The sequence below is a fragment of the Schistocerca americana genome, chromosome 2, assembly GCF_021461395.2.
Source record: "Schistocerca americana isolate TAMUIC-IGC-003095 chromosome 2, iqSchAmer2.1, whole genome shotgun sequence".
Taxonomy (NCBI): Eukaryota; Metazoa; Arthropoda; class Insecta; order Orthoptera; family Acrididae; genus Schistocerca; species Schistocerca americana.
Window position 1 is genome coordinate 923,063,710 of NC_060120.1, and position 27,940 is coordinate 923,091,649.

Genomic DNA, 27,940 nt, shown 5'->3' on the forward strand with positions numbered 1-27,940 from the left:
TATGACGGAAAGAAAAGTTGATAGGCGTGTTACTACAACTGAAAGATGATGTCTACTCACATTTCATGCACGTCGCCCCCTATGAGGATGCAAATCAGATTTGCTTTAAATACACGCTGTAACTGTCGTGAGAATTAGTTATCTAGTTATCCTTGAGATAATCTGAAATTTCACTACTCTACATTAATTATTTTTTTGTGTTCTGATATTTTCCGCCAGTATACTATTCCTCAGTATTAGTTGCAGGAAATTTCCCTTGCCCTTTATTCTATCCGCCATATGACACAAATCACAGTATTATTTTTATGTTTGAGCTTTTCAAGTGTTTCACTGTCTCACAAAATATGCTTTGCGTCTACTCTGACGTAATAAAATAGATCTTGAAATTATCTTCCATACTCGCTTGCAGGAATGTATTGTCAGATTTTTACATCAAAGATATTTTCAGATACAAACTCTGATGCAATGCCACAGTTATAGTTCTTCAGTGACTCTACAGCTGAATAACTACTCAGTTTTTACCCTCACTTTAAATCCTGAGAGAAACTGGACAAGTCTGCGAACAGATATGCACAAAAGATAGATTGCAATGGTGGCAACCAGAAGTAGGAAGGCGAGGATATCGAGCAGCAGCCACTGCCACCAGCGCAGGTCGAGGGCAGCACTGCGCAAGTGCGGGGCCCCCTTGTGACGTATCACGTACTCCACCCACCGCACGGCGCGCTCCAAAGAGTCCACCTGGTGCTCACGGAATATCGACGACAAAGTTCTCATGCTCTCCCTGTACCTGAAAAAAAAAAGATACAGATCAGAAAATGGCACTTCAGAATAAAGTGTATGAGTATATTCGTCTCCTTCTGTAAATCTTCCATATTGTTAAAATTCTACATGGATTTAGAAATTATATTCAGCCTCAGAATAATTAACCGAAAGTTCCACGAAACAGAAATAAATGGCGTTGTGACTGGCATTGCTTCAGTGATATCTTGAATACCAATCATTGAGTTTGTTCCCCTTTTACGATTGTACACTACTGGCCATTAAAATTGCTACACCACCAAGATCACGTGCTACTTACGCAAAATTTAACCGACAGGAAGAAGATGCTGCGATATGAAAATGATTAGCTTTTCAGAGCATTCATACAAGATTGGCGCCGGTGGCGACACCTACAACGCGCTGACATGAGGAAAGTTTCCAACCGATTTGTCATACACAAACAGTAGTTGACCGGCGTTGCCTGGTGAAACGTTGTTGTGATGCCTCGTTTAAGGAGAAATGCGTACCATCACGTTTCCGACTTTGATAAAGGTCGGATTGTAGCCTATCGTGATTGCGGTTTATCGTATCGCGACACTGCTGCTCGCGTTGGTCGACATTCAATGACTGTCAGCAGAATATGGAGTCGGTGGGTTCAGGAGGGTAATACGGAACGCCGTGCTGGATCCTAACGGCCTCGTATCACTAGCACTCGAGATGACAGGCATCTTATCCGCATGGCTGTAACGGATCGTGCAGCCACGTGTCGATCCCTGAGTCAACAGATGGGGACGTTTGCAAGACAACAACCATCTGCACGAACAGTTCGACGACGTCTGCAGCAGCATGGACCATCAGCTCGGAGGCCATGGCTGCGGTTATACAGACAGGAGCACCTGCGATGGTGTACTCAACGACGAACCTGGGTACACGAATGGCAAAACGTCATTTTTTCGGATGAATCCAGGTTCTATTTGCAGCATCATGGTGGTTGCATCCGTGTTTGGCGACATCGTGGTGAACGCACATTGGAAGCGTATATTCGTCATCACCACACTGGCGTATCACCCGGCGTGATGGTATGGGGTGCCATTGGTTACACGTCTCGGTCACCTCTTGTTCGCATTGACGGCACTTTGAACAGTGGACGCTACATTTCAGATGTATTACGACCCGTGGCTCTACCCTTCATTCGATCCCTGCGAAACCTAACATTTCAGCAGGATAATACACGACCGCACGTTGCAGGTTTTGTACGGGCCTTTCTGGATACAGAAAATGTTCGACTGTTGTCCTGGCCAGCACATTCTCCAGATCTCTCACCAATTGAAAACTTCTGGTCAATGGTGGCCGAGCAACTGGTTCATCACAATACGCCGGTCACTACTCTTGATGAACTGCATGAGCATCTGTACCTATACACGTCATCCAAGCTCTGTTTGACTCAATGCCCAGGCGTATCAAGGCCGTTATTACGGCCAGAGGTGGTTGTTCTGGGTACTGATTTCTCAGGATATATGCACCCAAATTGCGTGAAAATGTAATCACATGTCAGTTCTAGTATAATATATCTGTCCAATGAATACCCGTTTATCATATGCATTTCTTCTTGGTGTAGCAATTTTAATGGCCAGTAGTGTATTTTTTTTTTTTTTTTACAGAACTTAGTATGACTTCATTTCTGCCCATGTTCTCCTTAGGATAAAAATTTCAAGTTACGCAGGATATACTGACTTAGTACAGAAGGATAGTTGTAAGTGGTCATATGCTTATCAAGTATAACTGACCATAACTTCTTGTCACATCTATCTTTTTCCCAAATGTATAAGTCTGCAACTCACGTTGATTGTGAGCTACTTTTCGTCTCCTTCACCACTTGACAGAAGTAGTGACTGATGGAAGCACTGGACCAACTTTTCTGTAGTGTCTCCGTCAAAATTATTGTTAGTTCTTGTCCAGAAACTTAATCAGGTTTCACAGGAGAGTGCATTGACATAGACAACTCAACTTTGGCTGTAACAATGGGGTTCAGTAGGTTCCCTGTCTGCACGTGTTGTTATAGTGTTAAGACGACATAGCTAAATGGCTATGTATGCACCCAAACAATGCAAATTTCTCTTTATTTCTAGAGTCTAACGGCCATGGACAGTGTGCAATTTACTGCTGTACTGAATGCATGTGATTAACAAGAAATTGCCAACATTTATGCCTGTATCTACCAAGAAACTCATATTAAGGCTCAAAATTGTGTTCCATTCAGTGGAATAGTTATATCAACCACAGAATATTGGTTAAAACTCTCAGAAAATAAGGTTGAAATACCAGCTTTTGAAGCAGCGAGAGGAGTCTAGAAGAAACTTTATGACAGAGAGAATGAAAAGCACATATGTGTATAACGTAATGTACTGTGTGTCTATGAATCCATACGTCATGATTATGCTGTTTGGAACACATAGTAATACAGAATAACATAGAATGCCACATGCAGATTCTTCCGACTACATGGGCCCTCGAGAACTGGCAATGCCAGTTACTGTTGCTTCCTATAACCGGAAACAACGTGTAGTTCGTGTACGTAGCTATCTTAACTGGCCATGACTGGCAAACGAATCTGCTCTTTCGCCACATTTCACTTTAAGACCCTCTGGTTACAATTGCAATACATTAACTTTTACTGTGTCTTAGCTGCAAAAGAATCAGTAAAACCTGAGGTACATATTTGTGAATGTTCAGCCTTTTCATCAAGCGGAGTTGCTGCCAACCGCTGGGCATCACTATGAAAAATCAGCAAGTCAATACGTGGTGCGCAGCAGCTCGTGGCCACCAGAATACACGAATGTAGTTGGTTCGTTATATTACACTGTATAATTCAATATTGTTATTTTGCATGTTAAGTATTGAGTGATAATTTCACTATTTCTTACAATAGAGAATATTTCGTAATTAGTTATTTTAGTCCATGAGCGAACGCAGTATGTTTTGAAAATGCGTCCATATTTTTGTACAAATTTAGCATCTAAAATCATTAAAAAATCTCCTAGCAGTGCTACATAAGGAAAAATTTGCAAGTCTGAAAGGCATAAGGAGACGCTGCTGCCTACTCTGTCTACTGCCATGTCAACTGAAGTCGCTATCTTCATGACCCGATATTGGTTGTTGATAACGTAGATGATCTCCGACAGTTCATCAGTGTGGTAGCAGATTACAACCGTGATCTAGATCTGAATATTAAAATAAATAAGATGCAGTTTATTATTGTCAAATGACAGCCCAACTCTTTTACAAATACAGATATACAGTTTAGTAGCTTCTTAATACAGAGAGCGGACAAGTTTAAGCACCTTGCTGCTACGTAAAGACTAGAGATCAGATATGGAGGTAAAATTTCGCTTAGAGATCTCCAGCAATGCTTTCATAAAATTTAAGAAAATTCTCACAAAGTACAGACCAGGACCTTCACGTCAGAGTAAACGGTTTTGAAGGTTGTACACTGAATATAATGTCAGCAAGGGAGATCGAGGTCTTTGAAATGCGGATTTACGGCAGAATGATAAAAATACCGTGGGCAGCAAGAGTAATTGACACAGATGTATTACTACACAAACAGTATGAAGTGTTAAAAGTACAGATAACAAGAATAATTGCATTCCTGGGATATATCTCACAGAAGACCAAATTCAGTCATGTGCAAATCTTAAGGTCGAAAGTAATGTTCCACATGTGCCACTGCAAAATAACATAGATGAAGCTTTAACCTGTTACAGTATTGAACTGCTACAACATTTTCCATAACGTAAATGAAAGAAATACGCAGTGAGTGTAAAATAAATGACACTTTTATTCAAAGACAATAATTACACGGAAGTGGCCACGATTTATGATGATCCCCCTGTTGTTGTTGTGGTCTTCAGTCCTGAGACAGGTTTGATGCAGCTCTCCATGCTACTCTATCCTGTGCAAGCTTCATCATCTCCCACTACCTGCTGCAACCTACATCCTTCTGAATCTGCTTAGTGTATTCATCTCTTGGTTTCCCTCTACGATTTTTACCCTCCACGCTGCCCTCTAATACTAAATTGGTGATCCCTTGATGCCTCAGAACATGTTCATCTTATATCCTCCACTCAAGGCACTGTCCGTTCCGTTCAACTGCTCTTCCAGGTCCTTTGCTGTCTCTGACTGAATTACAATGTCGTCGGCGAAACTCAAAGTTTTCATTTCTTCTCCATAGATTTTTCCGTTTAATGCCCTCGACTCTTATAACTGCCATCTGTTATCTATACAAATTGTAAATAGCCTTTAGCTCGCTGTATTTTACCCCTGCCACCTTCAGAATTTGAAAGAGAGTAATCCAGTCAACATTGTGAAAAGCTTTCTCTAAATCTATAAATGCAAAGATGGTTCAAATGGCTCTGAGCACTATGGGACTTAACTTCTGAGGGCATTAGTCCCATAGAACTTAGAACTACTTAAACTTAACTAATCTATGGACATCACATACATCCACGCCCGAGGCAGGATTCGAGCCTGCGACCGTAGCGGTCGCGCGGTTCCAGACTGTAGCGCCTAGAACCGCTCGGTCACTCCGCCGGCTTCTAAGAAACGTCGTAGGGTCAGTATTGCCTCACCTGTTCCTACATTTCTACGGAATCCAAACTGACATTCCCCGAGGTCGGCTTCTACCAGTTTTTCCATTCGTCTGTAAAGAATTCGTGTTAGGTTGCAGCCGTGGCTTATTAAACTGATAGTTCGGTAATTTTCACGTCTGTCAACACCTGCTTCCTTTGGGATTGGAATTATTATATTCTTCTTGAAGTCTGAGGGTATTTCGCCATTTTGCTCACCAGATGGTGGAGTTTTGTTACGCCTGGCTCTCCCAAGGCTGTCAGTAGTTCTAATGGCATATTGTCTATTCCCTGGGCCTTGGTTCGAGTTAGATCTTTCAATGCTCTGTTAAACTCTTCACGCAGTGTCATACTCCTATTTCATCTTCATCTACATTCTCTTCCATTTCTATAATATTGTCCTCAAGAACATTGCCCTTGTATAGACCCTCTGTACACTCCTTCGACCTTTCTGTTTTCCCTTCTTTACTTAGAACTTAACTTTGACAAATACAGAACATTGTTTTTAACAGGGCGTGCAATCATTACGGGCAGCAGTGCATGCATTGCAACGTGCTCTCATGCTTGTCACAAGGTTGGAAAGTAGCTCTACCAGCATAGTTGACAACTGCTGGATGGTCGTTGGTGCCTGTAGACTTGCTGATATATGTCTCCCTACCGTATCCCGCATGTGCGTGATGTGATTTAAGTCAGGGGAAGCTGCAACTCATGCGCCGAGTATCCTCTCACTCCAAGAGGTCCACCACTTGTGCTCTTCGAAGTTATCGCGCCTTTTCATCCATAAAAATGAAGTCAGGGTCGAATGCTCCCCTGAAAAGACGGACATGTGGAAGGAGCACAGTGTCACGATAACGCTGATCAGTGAGTGTATCGTGTTCAAAGATTTGGAGATCGGTACGCCCGTGCAAGATTTTGCCTACCACCGCCATAACACCTGGACTACTAAATCTATCATGTTAGACAATGTTCCTGTGTGCATTACCTCTCACCATAAGAGGATATAACCACAATCACATGTCAGAATGAATTTGCTCTTGTCTGAGGAGATAAAGATGGTCCAGTCCTTGACCAGCGAGTGTATCGTGTTCAAAGATTTGGAGATCGGTACGCCCATGCAAGATTTTGCCTCCCACCCCCATAACCCCTGGACTACCAAATCTATCATGTTAGACAATGTTCCTGTGTGCATCACCTCTCACCGTAAGAGGATACAACCACAATCACAAGTCAGACTGAATGTGCTCTTGTCTGAGGAGATAATGTGACCCCACTCTTCGTTGGTCCAGTCCTTGACCAGTGAGTGTACCGTGCTCAAAGATTTGGAGGTCGGTACGCCCATGCAAGGTTTTGCTTCCCACAGCCATAACCCCTGGACTACCAAATCTATCATGTTAGACAATGTTCCTGTGTGCATTACCTCTCACCAAAAGAGCATACAACCACAATCACAAGTCAGACTGAATGTGTTCTTGTCTGAGGAGATAAAGTGACCCCATTCTTCTTTGGTCCAGTCCCTATGCTCTTGGCACTATCGCAAACGGCTCCTTTAATATGCGGGTATTAACGGAATGCCAAGTGCTGGTCAGCGAGCAAAGGGATCACCCCCATCCAGCCACTATTTGACGTTTGTCTCTTCTTGCCTTCAGGACAATGTAGCCGTCAACTGCTGCTACACCTCACCGTGGTCAGTCACCTCCCTCCTTCGCCCAGCAGTACCAATGGTTTGTAATGCTCCCCATGCACGTGAAATAATGCTATGAGCAGTACCAAATTCGTGGGCTGAACTCATTACACTTTATGTTTCCAGATTCCCGAAGATTGTTCACCTTGTGTAATCAACCAAATTTTGCTACCCATTCATGTCGACAGAGCACCCTAATTGCTAGCTGATAGACACACACTGTCATTCCCAGTTCCCTCCGTTGCGTGTTGGGTGGCTGGCCCTACCTGAAGTTATAGTTAGGCCGGCTTCACACCATGTGGCGTTGAACTTTCCTTGCACGACTAGGAGACCACTGGAAACGTGCTGCCAAAGTTTCATTCACTCCCGATGAGCTATTATTAGGTATTAGTAAGTTATGTTACTTTATCTATCATGTCATTAAGTTTTTCCTAGCACTGTATATACCTTTACTGTTGATAACCGAGGGGGAGATTGAAGGTGAAAGTGAAAAGCGTGAAGAAGAACATCTTCGTTCAATATAAAGCAGTGGACAAGAGCACCAAGGGCAGGTCACCTACTATATAGTGCAGCTCATAGAAAAAATATAAAGATGCATCGTGTGATCGCAAACATCCATTGACGGATACACAGAAGAATATACATATATACAGTGTTGCCTACTTAAACGTTTCAACGCAAGTATCTCTGGAACGATATAGAGTGAAAAACGAGTTTCACGATGAATGTCAGGCAGAGCTCATGAAAGTAAACACTGTGAGACGTTCTAAAATGTAACCAAATATTATTTTCAACACAAACTTAGGTTTTTTTAATGAACTATTTATCACGCAAACAGCAGCAGCGTAGTCTGCATCGCAGTACATTAGCTACTCCCCCTCCTGCCAAGAAATTGCAAAGCGAAATTGAACCTTCAATGAACGACACGCGCCGCTATTGTAAATCCAAAAATGCAAGTGTGAACTCCACGTAGCTCGCAATCGCGATGTGATTGACGTACTACGATGTGACAAACATTGTATTTATTGTTGTTTACACTGTAATTGAGTGGACTGCAAACAATACAGACGTCCAGTCACACACAATGAAAATCAAGGAAAGGAGTTACTCGGTCGTGCTTTATTGAACTTTACTACAGTACTGGAATAGACGTTGCAGTAAAGAAATTCCGAATGTCACCGGCCCGGCTTAACATAGTTAATGGGTAACCAAGGATCTAACAGAGGAGTAAAGGCTAGTTGTACGTAGTTGTACATCAATCAGATAAAGGTACTTGACACAAACAGAAATGTCAATGATTACGTTAAAACTGAAATTTTGCACATACTGAAAAGGTTACATAAACTTTCACTAGTACCTACAAATCGAACATACGTCTTCTCAGAAACACACGAAATGTAAGACGATTTGCAGTCACATTGCTCAAAGCAGGAACGCTACAGCCTATTTTAGAAGAGATCACCATTTACATGACTACACCTCTATGCACGCTCCAACATTGATCGGCTCACTGCTGTCAATGTTTCTGGTGTTATTGCAGGACATGCAGCGGAAATACAGGCTTTAATTTTGTCCACTGTTGCTGACACCTGCTGATACACCACATTTTTTCACACGTCCCCAAACAAACAATAATCCATGTGGTAAGGTCGTCGAACGCGCTGGAAATCTCTGAACAGGACTGCCCCATCCTATCCATCGGTTTGGGGACTGTTGGTTTAGTGCATTTCTTTCCGCCATGGCACCATGCGTAAGGCATCCATCATGCTGACGCAAGTGAAGAAGTAGATCTTCCATCAGTCCAGGTAAGCTGCATCTCGAGAATTACCCGTACAGTCAACCGTTAAGAATACCATCAGTCAAATATGAGACAACTATGAGTTGTCCTACAATACCACACTGTGCAGTGACATTCCAGTGACGTTAATGTTCTACCTGACGAAGTCAGTGTGGGTTTTCTGGTGACTAGTTGTGCATAATGTGTAAGTTGACGTTCCAATGGTTTGTAAACATGGCGTCATAGGTAAAAAGTGTCCTATGCATAAAGTTCCAGCTTCGACGCAGAACTCACCTCACTAACAGTATTCCAGGCGAATTTGGAATTCTTTGCTGTGAAGCCCTTGATGTAGTGATATGCGGATTGGCGGTCTTTATGCCTACGAAGAATGTGCAGGACTCTTGTTCGGCCGGCTGCTGTGGCCGAGCGGTTCTAGGCGCTTCAGTCCGGAACCGCGCTGCTGCTACGGTTGCGGGTTCGAATCCTACCTCGGTTATAGATGTGTGTGATGTCCTTAGGTTAGTTAGTCTAAGTAGTTCTAAGTCTAGGGGACTGATGACCTCTGATGTTAAGTCCCATAGTGCTCAGAACCAACCATTTAAAAGAAATTTACGCTGATCTGCCAGAAAATCATGACCACCGACCCACTATCGATATAAAGCCATCTACGCCACAGCAGAGTCAACTGGCGAGGAGTGACTGCTAGTCAGAGGCACGAAAAGTGCGTGTAGTATCAGCCAGCGCACTGTCCTTGTGTACACACATCCGGAACCTGTACATAAAATTAGAATAGATAACAACATAAACACCAAATTTCCGCCCTTTTCACGGCTCGTGAAAACCAGACATTGCCTGTTGTACCACCATACAGCGAGACCCAGAGAGGCGGTGGTCCAGACTGCTGTCCACACCGGTACCTCTGATACCCAGTAGCACGTCCTCTTGCATTGATGCGTGCCTATATTCGTCTTGGCACGCTATCCACAAGGCACCGTTAATCCAGATTGTCCCACTCCTCAACGGCGATGCGGCATAGATCCCTCGGAGTGGTTGGTGGATCACGTCGTCCATAATCAACCATTTTCAGTCTATCCCTGGCATGTTCGATAGGGCTCATGTCTGGAAAACATGATGGCCACACTAGTCGAGCGATGTCGCTATCCTGAAGGAAGTCATTCACAAGATGTGCACGATGGGGGCGCGAACTGTCGTCCATGAAGACGAATGCCTCGCAAATATACTGCAGATATGGTTGCACTATCGGTCGGAGGAAGGCATTCACGTATTGTACAGCCGTTAGGGCGCCTTCCATGACTACCAGCGGCGTACGTCGGCCCCACAAAATGCCACCCCAAAACAGCAGGGAACCTCCACCTTGCTACATTCGCTGGACAGTGTGTCTAAGGCGTTCAGGCTGGCCGGGTTGCCTTGAAACATATCTCCGACGTTTGTCTGGCTGAAGGCAATATCTGTGTTTCATGGTCAATGTGAAGGTCCGAGGGAAACAGAAAAACTGCAGTGGTGCACCGGAATCTAATACTGGTCTCCCAGGAGAAGCTCAAAGCACAGACTATTAGAAGAGTCACTCCTCTTGTACTTAAGTGGGCATTGTGCTTTTCGTATTCGAACCCGATGCAATATCTGTGTTTCATGGTCCATGTGAAGGTCCAAGGGATACAGTAAACCTGCAGTGGTGCATCGGAATCCAATACTGGTCTCCCAGGAGAAGCTCAAAGCACAGACTATTATAAGAGTCACTTCTTTTGTACTTAAGTGGACATTGCGCCTTTCGTATTCAATCCCGATGCAATATCTCATCGGTGAAGAGAACGTGAAGCCAATCCTGAGCAGTCCATTCGGTATGTCGGTAAGCCCATTGTGTCGTGGTTGCACTCGCCATGGACGTCGGGAGTGAAGTTGAGTATCATGCAGCCTGTAGCGCACAATTTGAGTAGTAACACGACGTCCTGTGGCTGCACGGAAAGCATTATTCAACATGGTGGCGTTGCTGTCCGGGTTCCTCCGAGCCATAATCCGTAGGTAGCGGTCATCCACTGCAGTAGTAGCCCTCGGGCTGCCTGAGCGAGGCATGTCATCGACAGTTCCTGTCTCCCTATATCCTCTCCATGTCCGAACAACATCGCTTCGGTTCACTCAGAGACGCCTGGACACTTCCCTTGTTGCGAGCCCTTCTTGGCACAAAGTAATAGTCCGTACGCGATCGAACCGCGGTATTGACCGTCTAGGCATCGTTGAACTAAAGACAACACGAGCCGTGCACCTCCTTCCTGGTGGAATGACTGGAACTGGTACGTCTAATAGGCGCTGCTCATCCACGGTTGTTTACATTTTTGGGTGGGTTTAGAGACATATCTGAACAGTTAAAGGGCCTGTGTCTGAGATACAATATCCACAGTTAATGTCTATCTTCAGAGGTTCTGGAAACCGAGGTGACGCAAAATTTTTTTTGGTGGGTCTAGAATGAGGAAGGTACACAGTCTATCTAAGTTTGAGAGTGGATTGATTGTGGAGGGCTGGAGACATTTAGAAAACTCAACAACTTCGGTGTACGAGGAGTTCTATGGTGGGTGTCTTCTACACGTGGCGAAACCAAGGTAAAATCTCTTTCAGATGTCATGGGACCGGGTGGCCAACCCTAATTACAGATGTCAGATGTCGTAGGGTGGGCAGACTGGTAAAACAGGACAGGCGTCGAACTGTGGCGAAACTAACATCTGACTTTAATGCTTGGCACATTACAAGTGTGTCTGAATACACAGCGCACTCAGCGCTCCTAACGACTGGCCTCCTTTTCTAACGGCCCATGCACGTGGGAATGTTAATACCACGGCATCGACAATTACAACTGAAATGAGCAAGTGGCCATAGGCACAGGACGTTGGCGCAATGCGTTGCATGGTCTGATGAATCCGGACACCTTCTTCACCATCGCGACGGGAGGGCGCGATTCCATCGTCTTCCAGTGTAACAGTCCTTGGCACGTGTAATGCGGGACGGAGACAAGATCGTGGGACTCCATTATGCTCTGGGGAACATTTACGTTGGCATACATGGGTCGAGTCGAGCTCTCGCAAGGCACCGTGACGGTTAAAGGGTATCGTACACTAGTTGCAAATCACATACACTTCTTCGTGACGATCATATTTTCCTGCGGAACTAGCAATTTTCAGAAAGGTAATTGGCCATATCACAAGGCCAGGACTGTGATGGGGTGGTTTGAGGAACAAAGTGACGAGTTCCAACTGATGTGTTGGCCTCCCAATTCGGCAGCGCTGAACCCGATCGAACACATTTGGAATGAGACTGAGCACGCTGTAATTTCCTGGGAAAATCCCGTCGGAAGAATTCAGAACTGGGCTCTGCGAGTACTGTCCAACTTCCTACTGACCTTTTTTTTTCATCAATCTTTGATACAGCCCGCCACGTATTCCTCCATCGTGCCAGACTCTTCACCTCAGAGTAGCTCTTGTAACCTACGTCCTCAGTTATTTGCTGCATGTATTCTTTGTCTTCCTCTACTGCTTTCTCTAGTACCATGGAAGTTACTCGCAGATGTCTTAAAGACATCGTATCACGTTGTCCTTTCTTCGTTTCAGTGTTTTCAATATGTTCCATTCCTCGCTGATTCTGAGGAGAGGGCTCCTCATTTCCCACCTTCTCAGTCAATCAAATTCTGAACATTCTTCTTTAGCATAACATCGCAAATTCTTCGATTCTCCCCTTTACCGGTTTTTCCAGAGTCTGTGTGCTCCAAACGTACATTCCCTAAAGTTCTTCCTCGAGTTAGGAGCTATGTTTCGTATTAGTAGACTTCTCTTGGCCAGGAACGTCCTTTTTGCCACTGCGTCTGTTTTTGATGTCCTTACTCCGTCTGCATCGGTTACTTTGATGCACAGGGAGCATAATTCCTTAACTTCGTCTATTCCTTGATCCCCAACTCTGATAAGTTTTTCTTTGGTCTCAGTTCTGATACTTCTCATTACTTTCGTCTTTCTTCGATTTACTTTCAATTCATATTCTGTACTCATTATGCTGTTAATTCTGTTTAAAACGTTCTGTAATTTTTCTTCACTTTCACTGAGGATATCACTGTCCTCAGCGAATATTATCATTGACAGTCTTTCACCTTGTATTTTAATCCCACTCTTTCAATTATTTTTTATTTCCGTCGTTGCTTCTTTCTTGGATAGAGTGAAGAGTAGGAGCGAAGGATACATCCCCGTCTTACACCCTTTTTAATTCGGCTACTTCGTTAGTCGTATAGAAGTCTTCCTTCTTGGTTCTCAAATATGCTCTATACCACCCGTCTTTCGCAGTAGTTAACACTTATTTTACTCAGAATTTCGAACATCTTACATCATTTTATACTGCCGAACGCACTCTCTAGGTAGACAGTCCTATGAGCGTATCTCAATTTTTCTTCAGTCTAGCTTCCGTTATCAACTGCAATTTCAGAATTGCCTCTGGTGCATTTATCTTTCCTAAAGCCATACTGATCGCCATCTATCAGATCCTCAGTTTTCTTTTCCCTTCTTGCATATGTTATTTGTGTTAGCAGTTTGAATTCTTGAGCTGTTAAGCTGATTATGCCTTAAATCTCGCACTTGTCGGATATTGCTGTCTTCGAAATTGTGTGGATGATATGTTTCCGAAAGTCTGATGATATAGCGCTAGTATCTTACGTTGTACACACCACCGTGTATAGACGTTTTGTTGCCACTCCTCCTAGTAGTTTCAGAAACTGTGATGCGATGTTATCTATCCCGCCTAATCTGACCTTCAGTCGTTCAAAGTTCTTTTAAAGTCTGACTCTAATACTATCCCTTACATGTCGACTCCTGTTTCTTCTGCTATCACATTTTGAGACATGTCATCCCGTCATGGAGGTCTGCAATATACTCTTTCCTCCTATCTGCTCTCTCCTTTGCATTTATTAATGGAATTTCCATTCCACTCTTAATGTTTCTACTCTTGCTTCTGATTTCAGCGAAGACTATTTTGACCTTTCTGTATGCTGACTCAGTTCTTCCGACAATCATATCTTTTTCGATGTCTTTTCATTTCTTATGTAGCCATTTCGCTTTAGGTTGTCTGTTCTTCCTATTCATTTAAGTTGTAAGTGAGTAGTATTTCTGTATTCCTGTGTTTTCCTGAAGGCTTTTGTACTTCATTCCTCGATCAGCTGAAGTATTTCTACTTTTACGCATTGCTTCTTCGCAATTATCTTCCTTGTGCCTGTGGTTTTCTTTAACTTCACCGACTGACCTTTTCATAGATGTACATTTCTCTTCAAAGAAATTCCTATTGAGAAGTTCATTATCGTAGTATCTATAGCCTCAAAGAACTTCAATCGTATCTCATCAATCCTTATTATTTCCGTATCCTACTTTTTTGCGCATTTATTCTTCCTGAGTAGTCTGTTAAACTTCAGCCTCCTCTTCGTTATTACTAAATTGTGATCTCAATTTACAACTCCTCACGGGCACACCGTACAATTCCATATCTAATTTCGGAATCTCTGCCTGACAATGACGCAATCTAACTGGAATTTTCCTGTATCTTTCGGCCTTTTCTTGTGATTCTTGAACACAGTATTCGCTGTTACTAGATGAAATTTACTGCAGAACTTAACGCCCTTCCCCTCACTCATTTCTAATAACAAGCCCATATTCTCCCGTAACCCATTCTCCTAGTTCTTCGCCCACAACCTCATTCCAGTCCACCATGAGTATTACATTTTTATCTCTCTGTACGTAATGAATTAACCTTTCAATGTCCTCACATATTTTCTCTCTGCACGTTCTGCTTGCAACATTAATGTGTATATCAGAGCTATTGCTGTCGGCGTAGGTTTGGTGTCGATTCTGATGAGAACAATCCTATTTCATTCCTACTACCAAGCCCGTATTCTCCCGTAAACCTTTCTCCTAGTCCTTCTCGTACAACCTAATTCTATTCCTCTAAAACTATTACATTTTAATCGCCGACCGGAGTGGCCGAGCGGTTCTAGGCGCTACAAGTTCAAATCCTGCCGCGGGCATGGATGTGTGTAATGTCCTTAGGTTGGTTAGGTTTAAGTAGTTCTAAGTTTTAGGAGACTGATGACTTCTGAAGTTAAGTCCCATAGTGCTCAGAGCCATTTGAATTTGAACATTTTAATCTTTCTGTACGTACTGAATTACCCTTTCAATATCTTCATAATTTCCTCCCTCTCTCTCTCTCTCCACGTTCTGCTTGCGACGTTGGCATATATACCAGAGCTACTGCTGTCGGTTTGGTTTGGTGTCGATTCCGATGAAAACAATCCTGTCAATGAATTATTCACGGTAACTCACTCTCTGCCCTACGCTCCTATTCATAAAGAATCCTATTCCCCTTACATCATTTTCTGCTGCTGTTAATATTACCGTGTTCTTGTCTGACCAAAAATTCTTTCCTTCCTTCCATTTTACTTCACCGACCTCCCGTATACCTGGTCTGAGCCTTAGCGTTTCCCATATTAGATTTTCTAACTCCACGTTCAAAATTCTAACGTTCCACGCCCCGACTCGTAGAACGTCACCCTTTAATTGGTTATTCAATCTTTTTCCAATGGTCACCTCCCCCATTGAAAGTTCCTTCCAGGAGATCAGAAAGGGGGACTAAGTCCGAAATCTTTTGCCAATGGAGTGATCATCATGACACTTTTTCATTTACAACACACATGTCCTATGGATGCACGTTACGTGTCTTTAACGCAGTGGTTTCCAATGCCTCCTGCACCCTCATGCCGTTGATCATTGCTGATTCTTCCATCTTCTGGGGCAGCTTCCATACGTCCCATACGACTTCTCCTGGAATCTGCAGCAGTTGCCTGGGGCAACGCTGCCGACACCCGCATCGAACATATGCACCGAATTCAGAATAGGGCTCTGGTACTGTCTCTCCACCTTCCTAGGCATTGTCTACCTTGAGAACTGCATCTACTGGCTGATGTATCACGTCCGGAAAGCGATATCGAGAATTTGCAAGGATGCTCTACCAACATGCAGCTAGCTCTGCAAATAAAACTGTCAAAAACCTAGGTAGCAAACGCACAAACTGGCTCACTCGACAACTGCTAAGCAATTTTCTGGACTGACATGGTGCGATACTTAAAAAAAAAGTCGGTATAAAAGAAAAGTAATAAACCTTCTGGAACGTATTGAGTACGCACTGCATATTTAATATGCAGTAAAAAACAAAAACGTAATATATGTTATTTGGATCATTAGTTCCGTTTTAATCACTTCCTTTGTTTCAAAATAAAGGATATGATGGCGAATCTCTATTACTATATGTTCCACAGACTTTTGATACTTGCCTGTAGCTCAAAGAAATTCTTTTATTAGATACAACACATGCTGAGTGGAACAATTACTTATATCTGATCGCATGCGCGTCGTCTAATTCAAATATGAACTAGTATCGAGAGGTTTTATAAACATTCGTATCGACTGCTCCTGCAAAGAAAATTTATCTATCCCTGCCCACACACAGTTCAACTTGACGAGTTTAAAATTACATCTGAGTGTGCTTCTGCTTGTGTTCCGCATAAGCAAGTCATCTTGGTACCCATCAAGGGTCAAACAACTAAACTAATATACAGGGTGTTAGAAAAAGGTACGGCCAAACTTTCAGGAAACATTCCTCACGCACAAAGAAAAAAATATGTTATGTGGACATGTGTCCGGAAACGCTTACTTCCCATTTTGGAGCTCATTTTATTACTTCTCTTCAAATCACATTAATCATGGAATGGAAACACATAGCAACAGAACGTACCAGCGTGACTTCAAACACTTTTATAGGAAATGTTCAAAATGTCCTCCGTTAGCGATGATACATGCATCCACCCTCCGTCGCATGGAATCCCTGATGCGCTGATGCAGCCCTGGAGAATGGCGTATTGTATCACAGCCGTCCACAATATGAGCACGAAGAGTCTCTACATTTGGTACCGGGGTTGCGTAGACAAGAGCTTTCAAATGCCCTCATAAATGAAAGTCAAGAGGGTTGAGGTCAGGAGAGCGTGGAGGCCATGGAATTGGTCCGCCTCTACCAATCCAGCGGTCACCGAATCTGTTGTTGAGAAGCGTAAGAACACTTCGACTGAAATGTGCAGGAGCTCCATCGTGCATGAACCACATGTTGTGTCGTACTTGTAAAGGCACATGTTCTAGCAGCACAGGTAGAGTATCCCGTATGAAATCATGATAACGTCCTCCATTGAGCGTAGGTGGAAGAACATGGGGCCCAATCAAGACATCACCAACAATGCCTGCCCAAACGTTCACAGTAAATCTGTGTTGATGACGTGATTGCACAATTGCGTGCGGATTCTCGTCAGCCCACAAATGTTGATTGTGAAAATTTACAATTTGATCACGTTGGAATGAAGCCTCATCCGTAAAGAGAACATTTGCACTGAATGAGGATTGACACATTGTGAAGTGTACCCGTGGAGTCCAATCAGCTGCTGATAGTGGCTGCACACGCTGTACATGGTACGGAAACAACTGGTTCTCCCGTAGCACTCTCCATACAGTAACGTGGTCAACGTTACCTTGTACAGCAACAACTTCTCTGACGCTGATATTAGGGTTATCGTCAACTGCACGAAGAATTGCCTCGTCCATTGCAGGTGTCGTCGTAGTTCTAGGTCTTCCCCAGTCGCGAGGCATAGGCTGGAACTACTCTCTAAGACGCCGATCAATTGCTTCGAACGTCTTCCTGTCGGGACACCTTCGTTCTGGAAATCTGTCTCGATACAAACGTACCGCGCCACGGCTATTGTCCCGCGCTAATCCATACATCAAATGGGCATCTGCCAACTCCGCATTTGTAAACATTGCACTGACTGCAAAACCACGTTTGTGATGAACACTAACCTGTTGATGCTACGTACTGATGTGCTTAATGCTAGTACTGTAGAACAATGAGTCGCATGTCAACACAAGCACCGAAGTCAACATTACCTTCCTTCAATTGGGCCGACTGGCGGTGAATCGAGGAAGTACAGTACATACTCAAGAAACTAAAATGAGCTCTAACATGGAAATTAAGCGTTTCCGGACACATGTCCACATAACATGTTTTCTTTATTTGTTTGTGACGAATGTTTCCTGAAAGTTTGGCCGTACCTTTTTGTAACACCTTGTACGTAGTCGTCGGAGGTATTGAACAAATTTAAGTCTTGATGACACCTTTCTCAGCTAAGATGTCGGTTAAAATGATATGGTCGTAACTTACGAAAAAAAGCGTAAATTAGTTTACTTGGAGTCGTGAAGGACGGTCCGTATGTTCCTCAGCAAGGCGTCCTTGGTGATGTCACTGTACTCTAGCCGGACGCCAGCCCCACTCTGTTGTATCTTAGCGGCGTTGTGCGCCTGATCGCAGAAGAACGGGATGACCAGCAGCGGCACGGCGTGGTACGTGGCTTCATTGAGACTCTGCAGGCCACCTTGCGTGATGAAGAGTCGCACGTTTGGATGAGCTGTAACACACACAAACAAGTAAAATGTTACAAAAGTCTTCAAAACAGTTATATTGACGTTTCTTTGTCGGATAACGTCATTTCCACCCTCTTAGGATGACTTGTTAAGTCCACGTAAGCTCGCTGTAAAAATATTAGCCCCCCGCTTAATAGAGCCGAATTTCGTGATGATCACAATCAAGTTCTGATGACATAAGTCGTAGCAGTGAAGCGATATGCACATGCATGTTTCAGTTGGTTGTATGTAATGAGCGTAATAAGATGTATCGGCGTGGAAATTTGAGACAATGGCAGAAGGAAGCTGTCGTGTTTTGACGTGTCCATTACCACACCGTAACTGATGTTGTCCAGTACTCCCATCTTCATCAGATCACAGACATCAGAAGAATTTAAAACTGAGGGCGTGTCTATAAGTACAGCAATAAAAAAAGATAAGTCCGGGAGAGCTGGACCCGTGGATGAGACGGACCAGTGGTGTGTTTCCCAAATGCGCCGCTGGAGGGCAGCTGCCGCTACTTGTAAGGAAGCTCTTTCGTCAAGAAACGTAGTGTAGAAGTGCTGCTGTCATTTTCGTGTTAGTTATGCAGAAAAATCAGATTCTCTGTTGTGATAAACCGAAAAGTTTTATCGTGCAGTTACATAAGTGCAATATTAAGGCTTAGTTTGTATAATATTGATGCAGTTTTTTTACTGTGAAGCTGACAAATGTGTGGGTATGAAACAAATCTAAAATGACCACAGAGTTGGCTGCCTACAGACAAAAGTGGTGGTGGTTCTTCTTTCCCAGACCGTTGGGAGCGATGGACCAATGTTATTTGGGAGATATGGACCACTTGTTTTCATGCGAGAGAAGTTGTACACAATTAAATTTAGCTCAAGGTATGCACAGTATACCCACTGAAAATAGCCGCAGTCCCAGACTATTATTATTTGTCGGAAGATATGTCTGTGGTAACAAATGCAAGACAGAATGTTGTACACAGGTCAGCCAACTACTTCAAAACTCGTCAAAAGAGCTACTGATCCCAAACACATCGCCGGCCGGAGTGGCCGTGCGGTTCTAGGCGCTACAGTCTGGAACCGAGCGACCGCTCCGGTCGCAGGTTCGAATCCTGCCTCGGGCATGGGTGTGTGTGATGTCCTTAGGTTAGTTAGGTTTAATTAGTTCTAAGTTCTAGGAGACTGATGACCTCAGAAGTTAAGTCGCATTGTGCTCAGAGCCATTTGAACCATTTGAACCAAACACATCAAAAGGGCAGAGTTATCTACACAAGTCAAATTCCTTCACTGACACAGCTTCGGAAGCCACTTCTACTAAACCTAAAACTTCAAAGATTACCACCTACAAACTGACTTCTCCTAAGCCAGCACAGACAAAAATTTTGGAAGAAATATCACCTGTTCCTTCCACTGAAAAAACCATTATTTTTAAGAGGAAGGCAGCAACTGTATCCAGAGGGCTAAATTCTGTTTGAAATACTGAAACTGTAAAGGAAATGAGGGATAATAATAGAAAGCAAACAGAAAAAAGGCAAGAAATGATTACCAAATGGAGATAGCAGTGAGACGAAAAACAGACTGAAGATGCTCGATAAGATATTGCAAGTATCTCACCTGTGCAGACATTGTAGAAGATTATGAAAATAACTTTGATGAATCAGATTAGGATGAATGTGTTGGATGTGGTAATCTCTACTAAGAAACTGATAAAAATTGTGATTGGATTCAGTGTGTTTCCTGTTCAGATCAACATTTGGTAATAAGTGTAGCTGCTGTGGTGAGAGAAAGACAGACTTATGCTTGAACAGAACCAACAACTCATTACAAAAACCAATGTTAATTAAACATATTCAAAACAAGAATGTGAAATTTTTATTGACTCCCATCTTCATGTATGGCTTTTTTTTATGTACTCTTCTCTCCAAGACCATTGATCGACCTTACCCATACACTTATGGGTGAGATGGACCACGCATATGTATTTTCATTTTATCATATGTCTCTTTTTAAGGGGCAGTGCCTCAGTGATACACTATACATAAGTTTGTATGGCACTCTACACGAACATACCGCTGGAGGTCAAAAAAGTTGAAAAATACACAAATTTTATGCTGAAGAAGAACTGTGGTCCACCTCTCCGTTGTCAACTTTAATGAGGGAAGTGTTTGTAAGGCAGAGTGTTGTTAGCCACAGCTGAAACTCTCAAACAGACAGGGAAAAGTGAAAGCTGTAGTATAAACCATGTTTGGATGACGGCGATAGTGGCTGCTTACGTTTCCACGTGTGCATATGTAATACACACAATTCAATTGCAGCAAACAACTGATAGGTAATGTGTGTATCATAACTACACTCCTGGAAATTGAAATAAGAACACCGTGAATTCATTGTCCCAGGAAGGGGAAACTTTATTGACACATTCCTGGGGTCAGATACATCACATGATCACACTGACAGAACCACAGGCACATAGACACAGGCAACAGAGCATGCACAATGTCGGCACTAGTACAGTGTATATCCACCTTTCGCAGCAATGCAGGCTGCTATTCTCCCATGGAGACGATCGTAGAGATGCTGGATGTAGTCCTGTGGAACGGCTTGCCATGCCATTTCCACCTGGCGCCTCAGTTGGGCCAGCGCTCGTGCTGGACGTGCAGACCGCGTGAGACGACGCTTCATCCAGTCCCAAACATGCTCAATGGGGGACAGATCCGGAGATCTTGCTGGCCAGGGTAGTTGACTTACACCTTCTAGAGCACGTTGGGTGGCACGGGATACATGCGGACGTGCATTGTCCTGTTGGAACAGCAAGTTCCCTTGCCGGTCTAGGAATGGTAGAACGATGGGTTCGATGACGGTTTGGATGTACCGTGCACTATTCAGTGTCCCCTCGACGATCACGAGTGGTGTACGGCCAGTGTAGGAGATCGCTCCCCACACCATGATGCCGGGTGTTGGCCCTGTGTGCCTCTGTCGTATGCAGTCCTGATTGTGGCGCTCACCTGCACGGCGCCAAACACGCATACGACCATCATTGGCACCAAGGCAGAAGCGACTCTCATCGCTGAAGACGACACGTCTCCATTCGTCCCTCCATTCGCGCCTGTCGCGACACCACTGGAGGCGGGCTGCACGATGTTGGGGCTTGAGCGGAAGACGGCCTAACGGTGTGCGGGACCGTAGCCCAGCTTCATGGAGACGGTTGCGAATGGTCCTCGCCGATACCCCAGGAGCAACAGTGTCCCTAATTTGCTGGGAAGTGGCGGTGCGGTCCCCTACGGCACTGCGTAGGATCCTACGGTCTTGGCGTGCATCCGTGCGTCGCTGCGGTCCGGTCCCAGGTCGACTGGCACGTGCACCTTCCGCCGACCACTGGCGACAACATCGATGTACTGTGGAGACCTCACGCCTCACGTGTTGAGCAATTCGGCGGTACGTCCACCCGGCCTCCCGCATGCCCACTATACGCCCTCGCTCAAAGTCCGTCAACTGCACATACGGTTCACGTCCACGCTGTCGCGGCATGCTACCAGTGTTAAAGACTGCGATGGAGCTCCGTATGCCACGGCAAACTGGCTGACACTGACGGCGGCGGTGCACAAATGCTGCGCAGCTAGCGCCATTCGACGGCCAACACCGCGGTTCCTGGTGTGTCCGCTGTGCCGTGCGTGTGATCATTGCTTGTACAGCCCTCTCGCAGTGTCCGGAGCAAGTATGGTGGGTCTGACACACCGGTGTCAATGTGTTCTTTTTTCCATTTCCAGGAGTGTAAAAGCGCAAAATGACCGTGTTGCAAGTATACAACAATAGAAACAAGAAAAGTCCAGTAAGTTTCTTCCGGATGCACTACTTGAAGAAAGTCATCTTTTTGAAATAAAAAAAAAAATATTCCGAAGTGATTTCCTTGCACGAATGTACGCTCTTTTCTTAAGGAAATGTTTCATGTCATCTTTGAAAAATGTGATAAAACGCGAATGAACTGTTAATTCAGGTCAACGATATCAGGGAAATCAACCTATGGCTGAAATGAATCGAAGGAATAATTTCAAATTTTTCATAACGAAATGTAATCGGGGAGCGAAGCACTCTTTCTTCTCGTCTCCATCGAAGTAAGCTGGCGTATTTTATCTAAGTCTCTCTGTGGTAGAATTTGTTTTGATTTATAATTAAATGTGTTAAAATGGGGGTATATTTGTTTCAATTAAAAGGAAATGTGCTCCCCGCAATTATTAAGCGGTACATGATTTATAATTTTTGTAATAGTTTTATTTAGAAAAGGCAGCTGGATCCGTGAGGTCAGCAGATGATGATAAAGTGAGGCCATTTGTCAAATGCAGTTCGCATTCGGCCATTGATTTCATTCCGTTATAAACAAAACGCGTCCATCAGATTATTTGCAGATACTTTGCACAAGCTCAAATAGCGAGGGAGGATCGGTAAGCAACGCATAATAATTTTGTTCTACCCTGGTATTGAAGCTGAAATGCTGAAACGTCGTTTTTTCTGTTTTCCGTCATTCCTTAGTTGCTTCAAAATTCATGCAGAATTGTTCCGTCTGCGCAACTAGCTGAAGGTAGTTTGTTTATTGCCATACGTGTTTCACTTCTTTTATTTTTGAAGCATCTTGAGTGACTGAAATTTCAAGACGATGTTGTGTGAAATTTGTGCTACAGAGGTGCTTTGCGTATTTATTTATTTAGCTCTAGTGTGACAAGCCTGAGCTACGAAACACAAATGGCACCCATGATATTGCCGTCAACTTGTAAAGAGCAGCGAAGCGTAGCTCGATATTTGTGTGCCAAAGAAAATAAACCGAGTGAAATTCACATGGACATGCGTGTCATTTATGGGAACCGCTGTGTAGATCTAAGCAATGTCTCGAGGTGGTGTGCATTCTTCCAAGAGAGACTGGAGGTACCTTAGTGATTCGCCACGCTCCGGGTGGCTATTAACGGTTGCAGCCACGCAGCAACTTGGAACGACCGGCGTGTGCAGCTGCGAACCTTATCTCAGCAGTTCATCATTGCCTATGGTGCAGTGAACACTATTGTTCACGGCACTTCAAGTTAGTGCTCGCCCCCCATGTTGCTGCTCCTGTTCGTGAGAAAATCGCCAAATTTGGGTGGGAGGTGCTCCAGCGTCCACCATACTGTACGGACCTTGCACTGTTGGACTTTCATCTGTTTAGTCCCATGAAGAAAATCCTGGCCGACCAACGCTTTGCGACGAATGCGGAAGTGAAATCAACAGTCCGCAGATGGCTATATTCCAACCGAACAGACTTCTACGAACAGGCATTCTGAAACTCGTAGCACGATGGGACCAATGTGTTGACAAAGTTGGTGACTACGTAAGAAAGTAGATAAGATAAGTAAGTTCATTTGTGATTTTTTGTTACCTATTAAACTTTTTTATAGTAAAATTATTGTTCCTTACTTTCCGATATTCCCTCGTACATATGATCTGGCCATCATCTCTGAACTCTGAATCTGCTGTTCTCGCTTCTATAAGGTACGGGAACCACAGAACTGATGGTGGTGTTAAATTAGTGCGGCTCGTGAATGGCAAAAACTTCAGGAGCCAATTTCGTTCTGAACTCACTGCATCCTTTTTATATGCGTATCAGATGCAATAGGAAGAATACGCACCACCATCAACAAGAACCGTTGTTCCATTGCTCTATGAGAAATAAACTATACTCATACACTAATTTGATTTTCACAAATTCTGTCATTTTATTCAAATACCTCAGCCAACAACGCGTCAGTCCCCAATCGAGCCATTGACGAGATTAGCGAGAATGTGTGCTAATTATCTGCTTCTGACTTGAGTATGAAGTTTTGTCTTAGTTAATGCAAATGCATTTTACTTATCGGTTAAGACCACATCTAACTGAGCTCAGGTTTTACTCTTTGGCGGCCTAATCTCGAAACATCGATAAGAGCACCATTGATCAATGCCTCTAATGTTACGCACGTTTGAAATGTTCTCAAGGTCAATCAATACAAAAACATGTGGAATTACTGACAACATGTAATGTCTTTTGGGGTTATCGGCCACACGCTGCCAAATTTCAAACGCGTTGTTGGTATATTGGGAAACTTTTATTCGAGACACATAATGCAGTGTATGGAAACAGAACTTTTTATGCATTTATATGCATTTTCATCCATATTATAAGGTTTTTATGATGCATATAATCCGGTTTCCAATTATCCCGCTTCGGGTGCACGGTTTATCATGTGAAACGAGTGACAAATACGATTTCTTGTCTCCTATTGGCATGTCCTTTTCTGGCCTCTCATTAGCTAGTTTTTGAGAGGTGAATCTCGAGAAAGGTCTGGCGCACAGGGTTGGCATCAGTCTGAGAAAAAATGTGTCTGGGAAAAGATTTGCGTAGATCAAGAGTGTATTTTATTCTACTTTAGTTGTGTGGAATTATTTTTCAAGTGATTGTAATTGCAACTGGTTCACTGCCGCGCGATAACAGTTGTGATGAGTGTAAAGTATAATGATATCATTGTTCGAATAATTTAGAGTATTTGTGACTTTTATGTGTATATACAACAATAATGGTCAAATGAGCAATACAGCCAGTGACTAACAACGCAATGTGAGAATGTATGGATTTACAGAGCGATCTGCCAAATTGTTTAACCGATTAGTGACTTTGATGAGTAGCAGAAGTCAACACTGCTATTATCGCAATGAGAACACTCTACGTTAGAACTGCGAATCTGCTGGTACATAGGTCAATAAAGGTAATGTGACAGTGGTAATTTCTCATGACGGTATTGATAAACATGCTGATGAGAAGTGATACACAACAGCGAACGATTGGCAATAAAACTTGGTGTGTTCAACATTCAGTAGTAATGATGAATGGAGCTGTTGGAAAGAGGCTATAATTTAAAAGAAGAAACTTTATCATCTGTGCAGAAAAGACTTGCATCAGTGAGATTATTATTTAGAGTGTCACCGATTACCATTAGGCTAAGATAGATACAATATGCAGATATAGTTACGTGCCTAGTACGTCCTGCTGTGGCAGCCACTTGCTGACCATGACGTTCTCAGGCCGGCTGGGAAGGGAGTCGTTCTCCCACTTCCAGAGGACCCTCTGGGGCAGCTCCCGGAACGCTTCAATGAATGCCTGTCGCTTCCAGTCTGACATCGCATTACTGCGGACATTGGTTCCTAGGCTGAAGTAGATGACGCCGTGTTCTGCCCCATCCAGAAACTGCTTGATGTCCTGACGGCAACACATTAGAGATCAGAAGTAAAATCCCGTGTGACTAGGGTCTCCCATCAGGTAGACAGTTCGCCTGGTGCAGGTCTTTCGATTTCAGGCCAGTTCGGCGAGTTGCGTGTCGATGGGGATGAAATGATGGTGATAAGGACAACACAACACCCAGTCCCTGAGCGGAGAAAATGTCCCAGCCAGCCGGGAATCGAATCCGGGCCGTTAGGCAAGACATTCCGTCGCGCTGACCACTCAGCTACCAGGGGCGGACAACTCCATAATAACAAACACAGATTAGGCAACTACTCAACAGGCCTACATATGATTCACAGAAAATAGTTCAAGTCTTAATCTTACAAACGCAAATATTATGCAATTCTGAAACAATAAAAGTTGACAAAAATAAACATTATATATAAATCACCACATGAAAAACTTAGAGTAAAATTAAATGTCTCACACCAAAATGGTCAATCAAGAACCTCTTGAAGACAACAGTATTAATTTATTTTACGTACATTCATTCCTTGTAGACTTGAGTAATGCAACCTGTTGTATAGCTACCAAAACTTCAAGGCCACAAGCAATGTAAAGGTAGAAGATTCATCTCATCCTCTTTCCCCTTCATTAAAGATAAACTTTCTAAAGAAACAACAGTCATTCTAACAGAATTCTTAAAAACCTCCAATGCACATCAGCAAAACAGTTCTGTGCACTCTCATAGAACAAGAAATTGCAAGAGTATTCTTGTCTCTCATGCCAGAACATCTGTCTTAATCAGAATAGTGTCCTTCACAGTGGAACACAATTATACATTCATATTCCTAACATCAAGTTGGTAAAGATAGAAAGCCAGTTTAAAAACGGCCTAAGTCAATTCCAACGGACCAGAGTTTCTAGTCTGTAAATGAATTCCTCACCCAAGCAATTGGAATTTTGTAATCTACAATTATCAGCCATATTATATCAGTCATGTTTGTGATACATTTTAGGAATGAAAGACTGTATTGACATAGGCATTTGTATTTACAGTCAAACTCGTCCACAGCAGTCACCTGAGGTAAACTGCATTAACTTTGTTATAGACTTGTAAAGTTTATCTCTGTTGTGAGCCTTGTATACTCGCTTTAAGCTCGCCAGCGCGTCCTATGATCATGCCCATACTTATCGTCTCTTTACGCTCCCAGACTCGATTCGCCATTGTCTGCCACTGAATAAACTTGAGTGTGTTGTCGGGTACAACGGGTACAAGCAAACTACACCAGCGTAGAAAGAAAGACGAGTACATGAGTTCCGAAGTATAACCAAAGATTCGTGGTATTGCTACTCCATACGCAACCATTGCCATAACATTACACATCAATATACAGAATGAAGAAAAGTTCGCGCACTCGGACTTCGTAGCGTTATTCCTCACATACTAGCAATACAAAAACGACTGTCACAAAATTTCGCCCTGCCCATAATTCCGGCAGTAAATGGACGTTAAAGATTGGCAGTCCGGCAACCCTGTAATAACATGTATTGTAACTACCTCTCTCAGAATACAGGCGTACTGTTGTGCAGTTGATGCAGTGGGTACTGTTTTTGGGTCAGCATGCAGGATGTCGAGTTTTCGATTCTAGGTCGAGGTGTATTTGTTTTTATTTGCCAATTTCATTCTACCATATAGCACTGTTACACATACTGTTTTTTAAGCCATACGTATCCGACAGTTAAGTAGTGCAGTCTATTGTAACGGGGAACTTAACATAAACATGGTCAGACAGATCAGAAATAGAGAACTGAAACAAATGACCTGTCATATGACAGAGTAACAGAAAAAAAGCAATATCAGTTTCTAGATGCTAAAGACGGTTGCACAGTTAAATAGCTCAGATCTACTAGTCGTTAGTACTACATGGAGTACGCCTGCTCAGATTAACGCATTAGCAACCAGTGACAATAATGATTTCCGTATTAATGATCGCGTGACTTTTACAAAAGAATAGAGATTCCAATTGCAAGTCCAAACACTCCACCATACAACTCTGGACTCTTCGCAACATGGCTGGCTCCACAGATGCAAGAGCGGCATGAACACGCCCTATCAGTTCTTCTGCATGTGTCGGCGTAGTAGAGTACACTACCTCCTTCAAGTGTCCTCACAGGAAAAAATCTAGGTGATTTAAGTCAGAAGAACGCGGAGGTCGTACAACTGGACCTCTCTATCCGGGCCGTTTCCCTTTAAATATTCTGTGTAAATACCTTCAACATTAATTCCAGAATGTTGAGGTGCACCATCATGTTGGAAGCATAACCTCTGTCGAAAATGAAA

At 43.4% G+C, this 27,940-nt stretch overlaps 1 protein-coding gene across 1 annotated transcript in view; it reads right to left on the bottom strand.

Moving 5' to 3' along the window:
* Positions 1-386: 386 nt before the first annotated feature.
* LOC124596218 (UDP-glucosyltransferase 2-like) overlaps positions 387-27,940 on the bottom strand; it is a 92,415-nt gene continuing 64,861 nt past the window's right edge. Inside the window, exons 5-7 of the mRNA XM_047135273.1 lie at positions 25,410-25,632; positions 18,158-18,377; positions 387-787 (exon numbers count right to left, since the gene is read on the bottom strand). Of these exons, the coding sequence (XP_046991229.1) occupies positions 508-787; positions 18,158-18,377; positions 25,410-25,632 (723 nt within the window). The 3' untranslated portion in view covers positions 387-507. The remainder of the gene's footprint in view (positions 788-18,157; positions 18,378-25,409; positions 25,633-27,940) is intronic.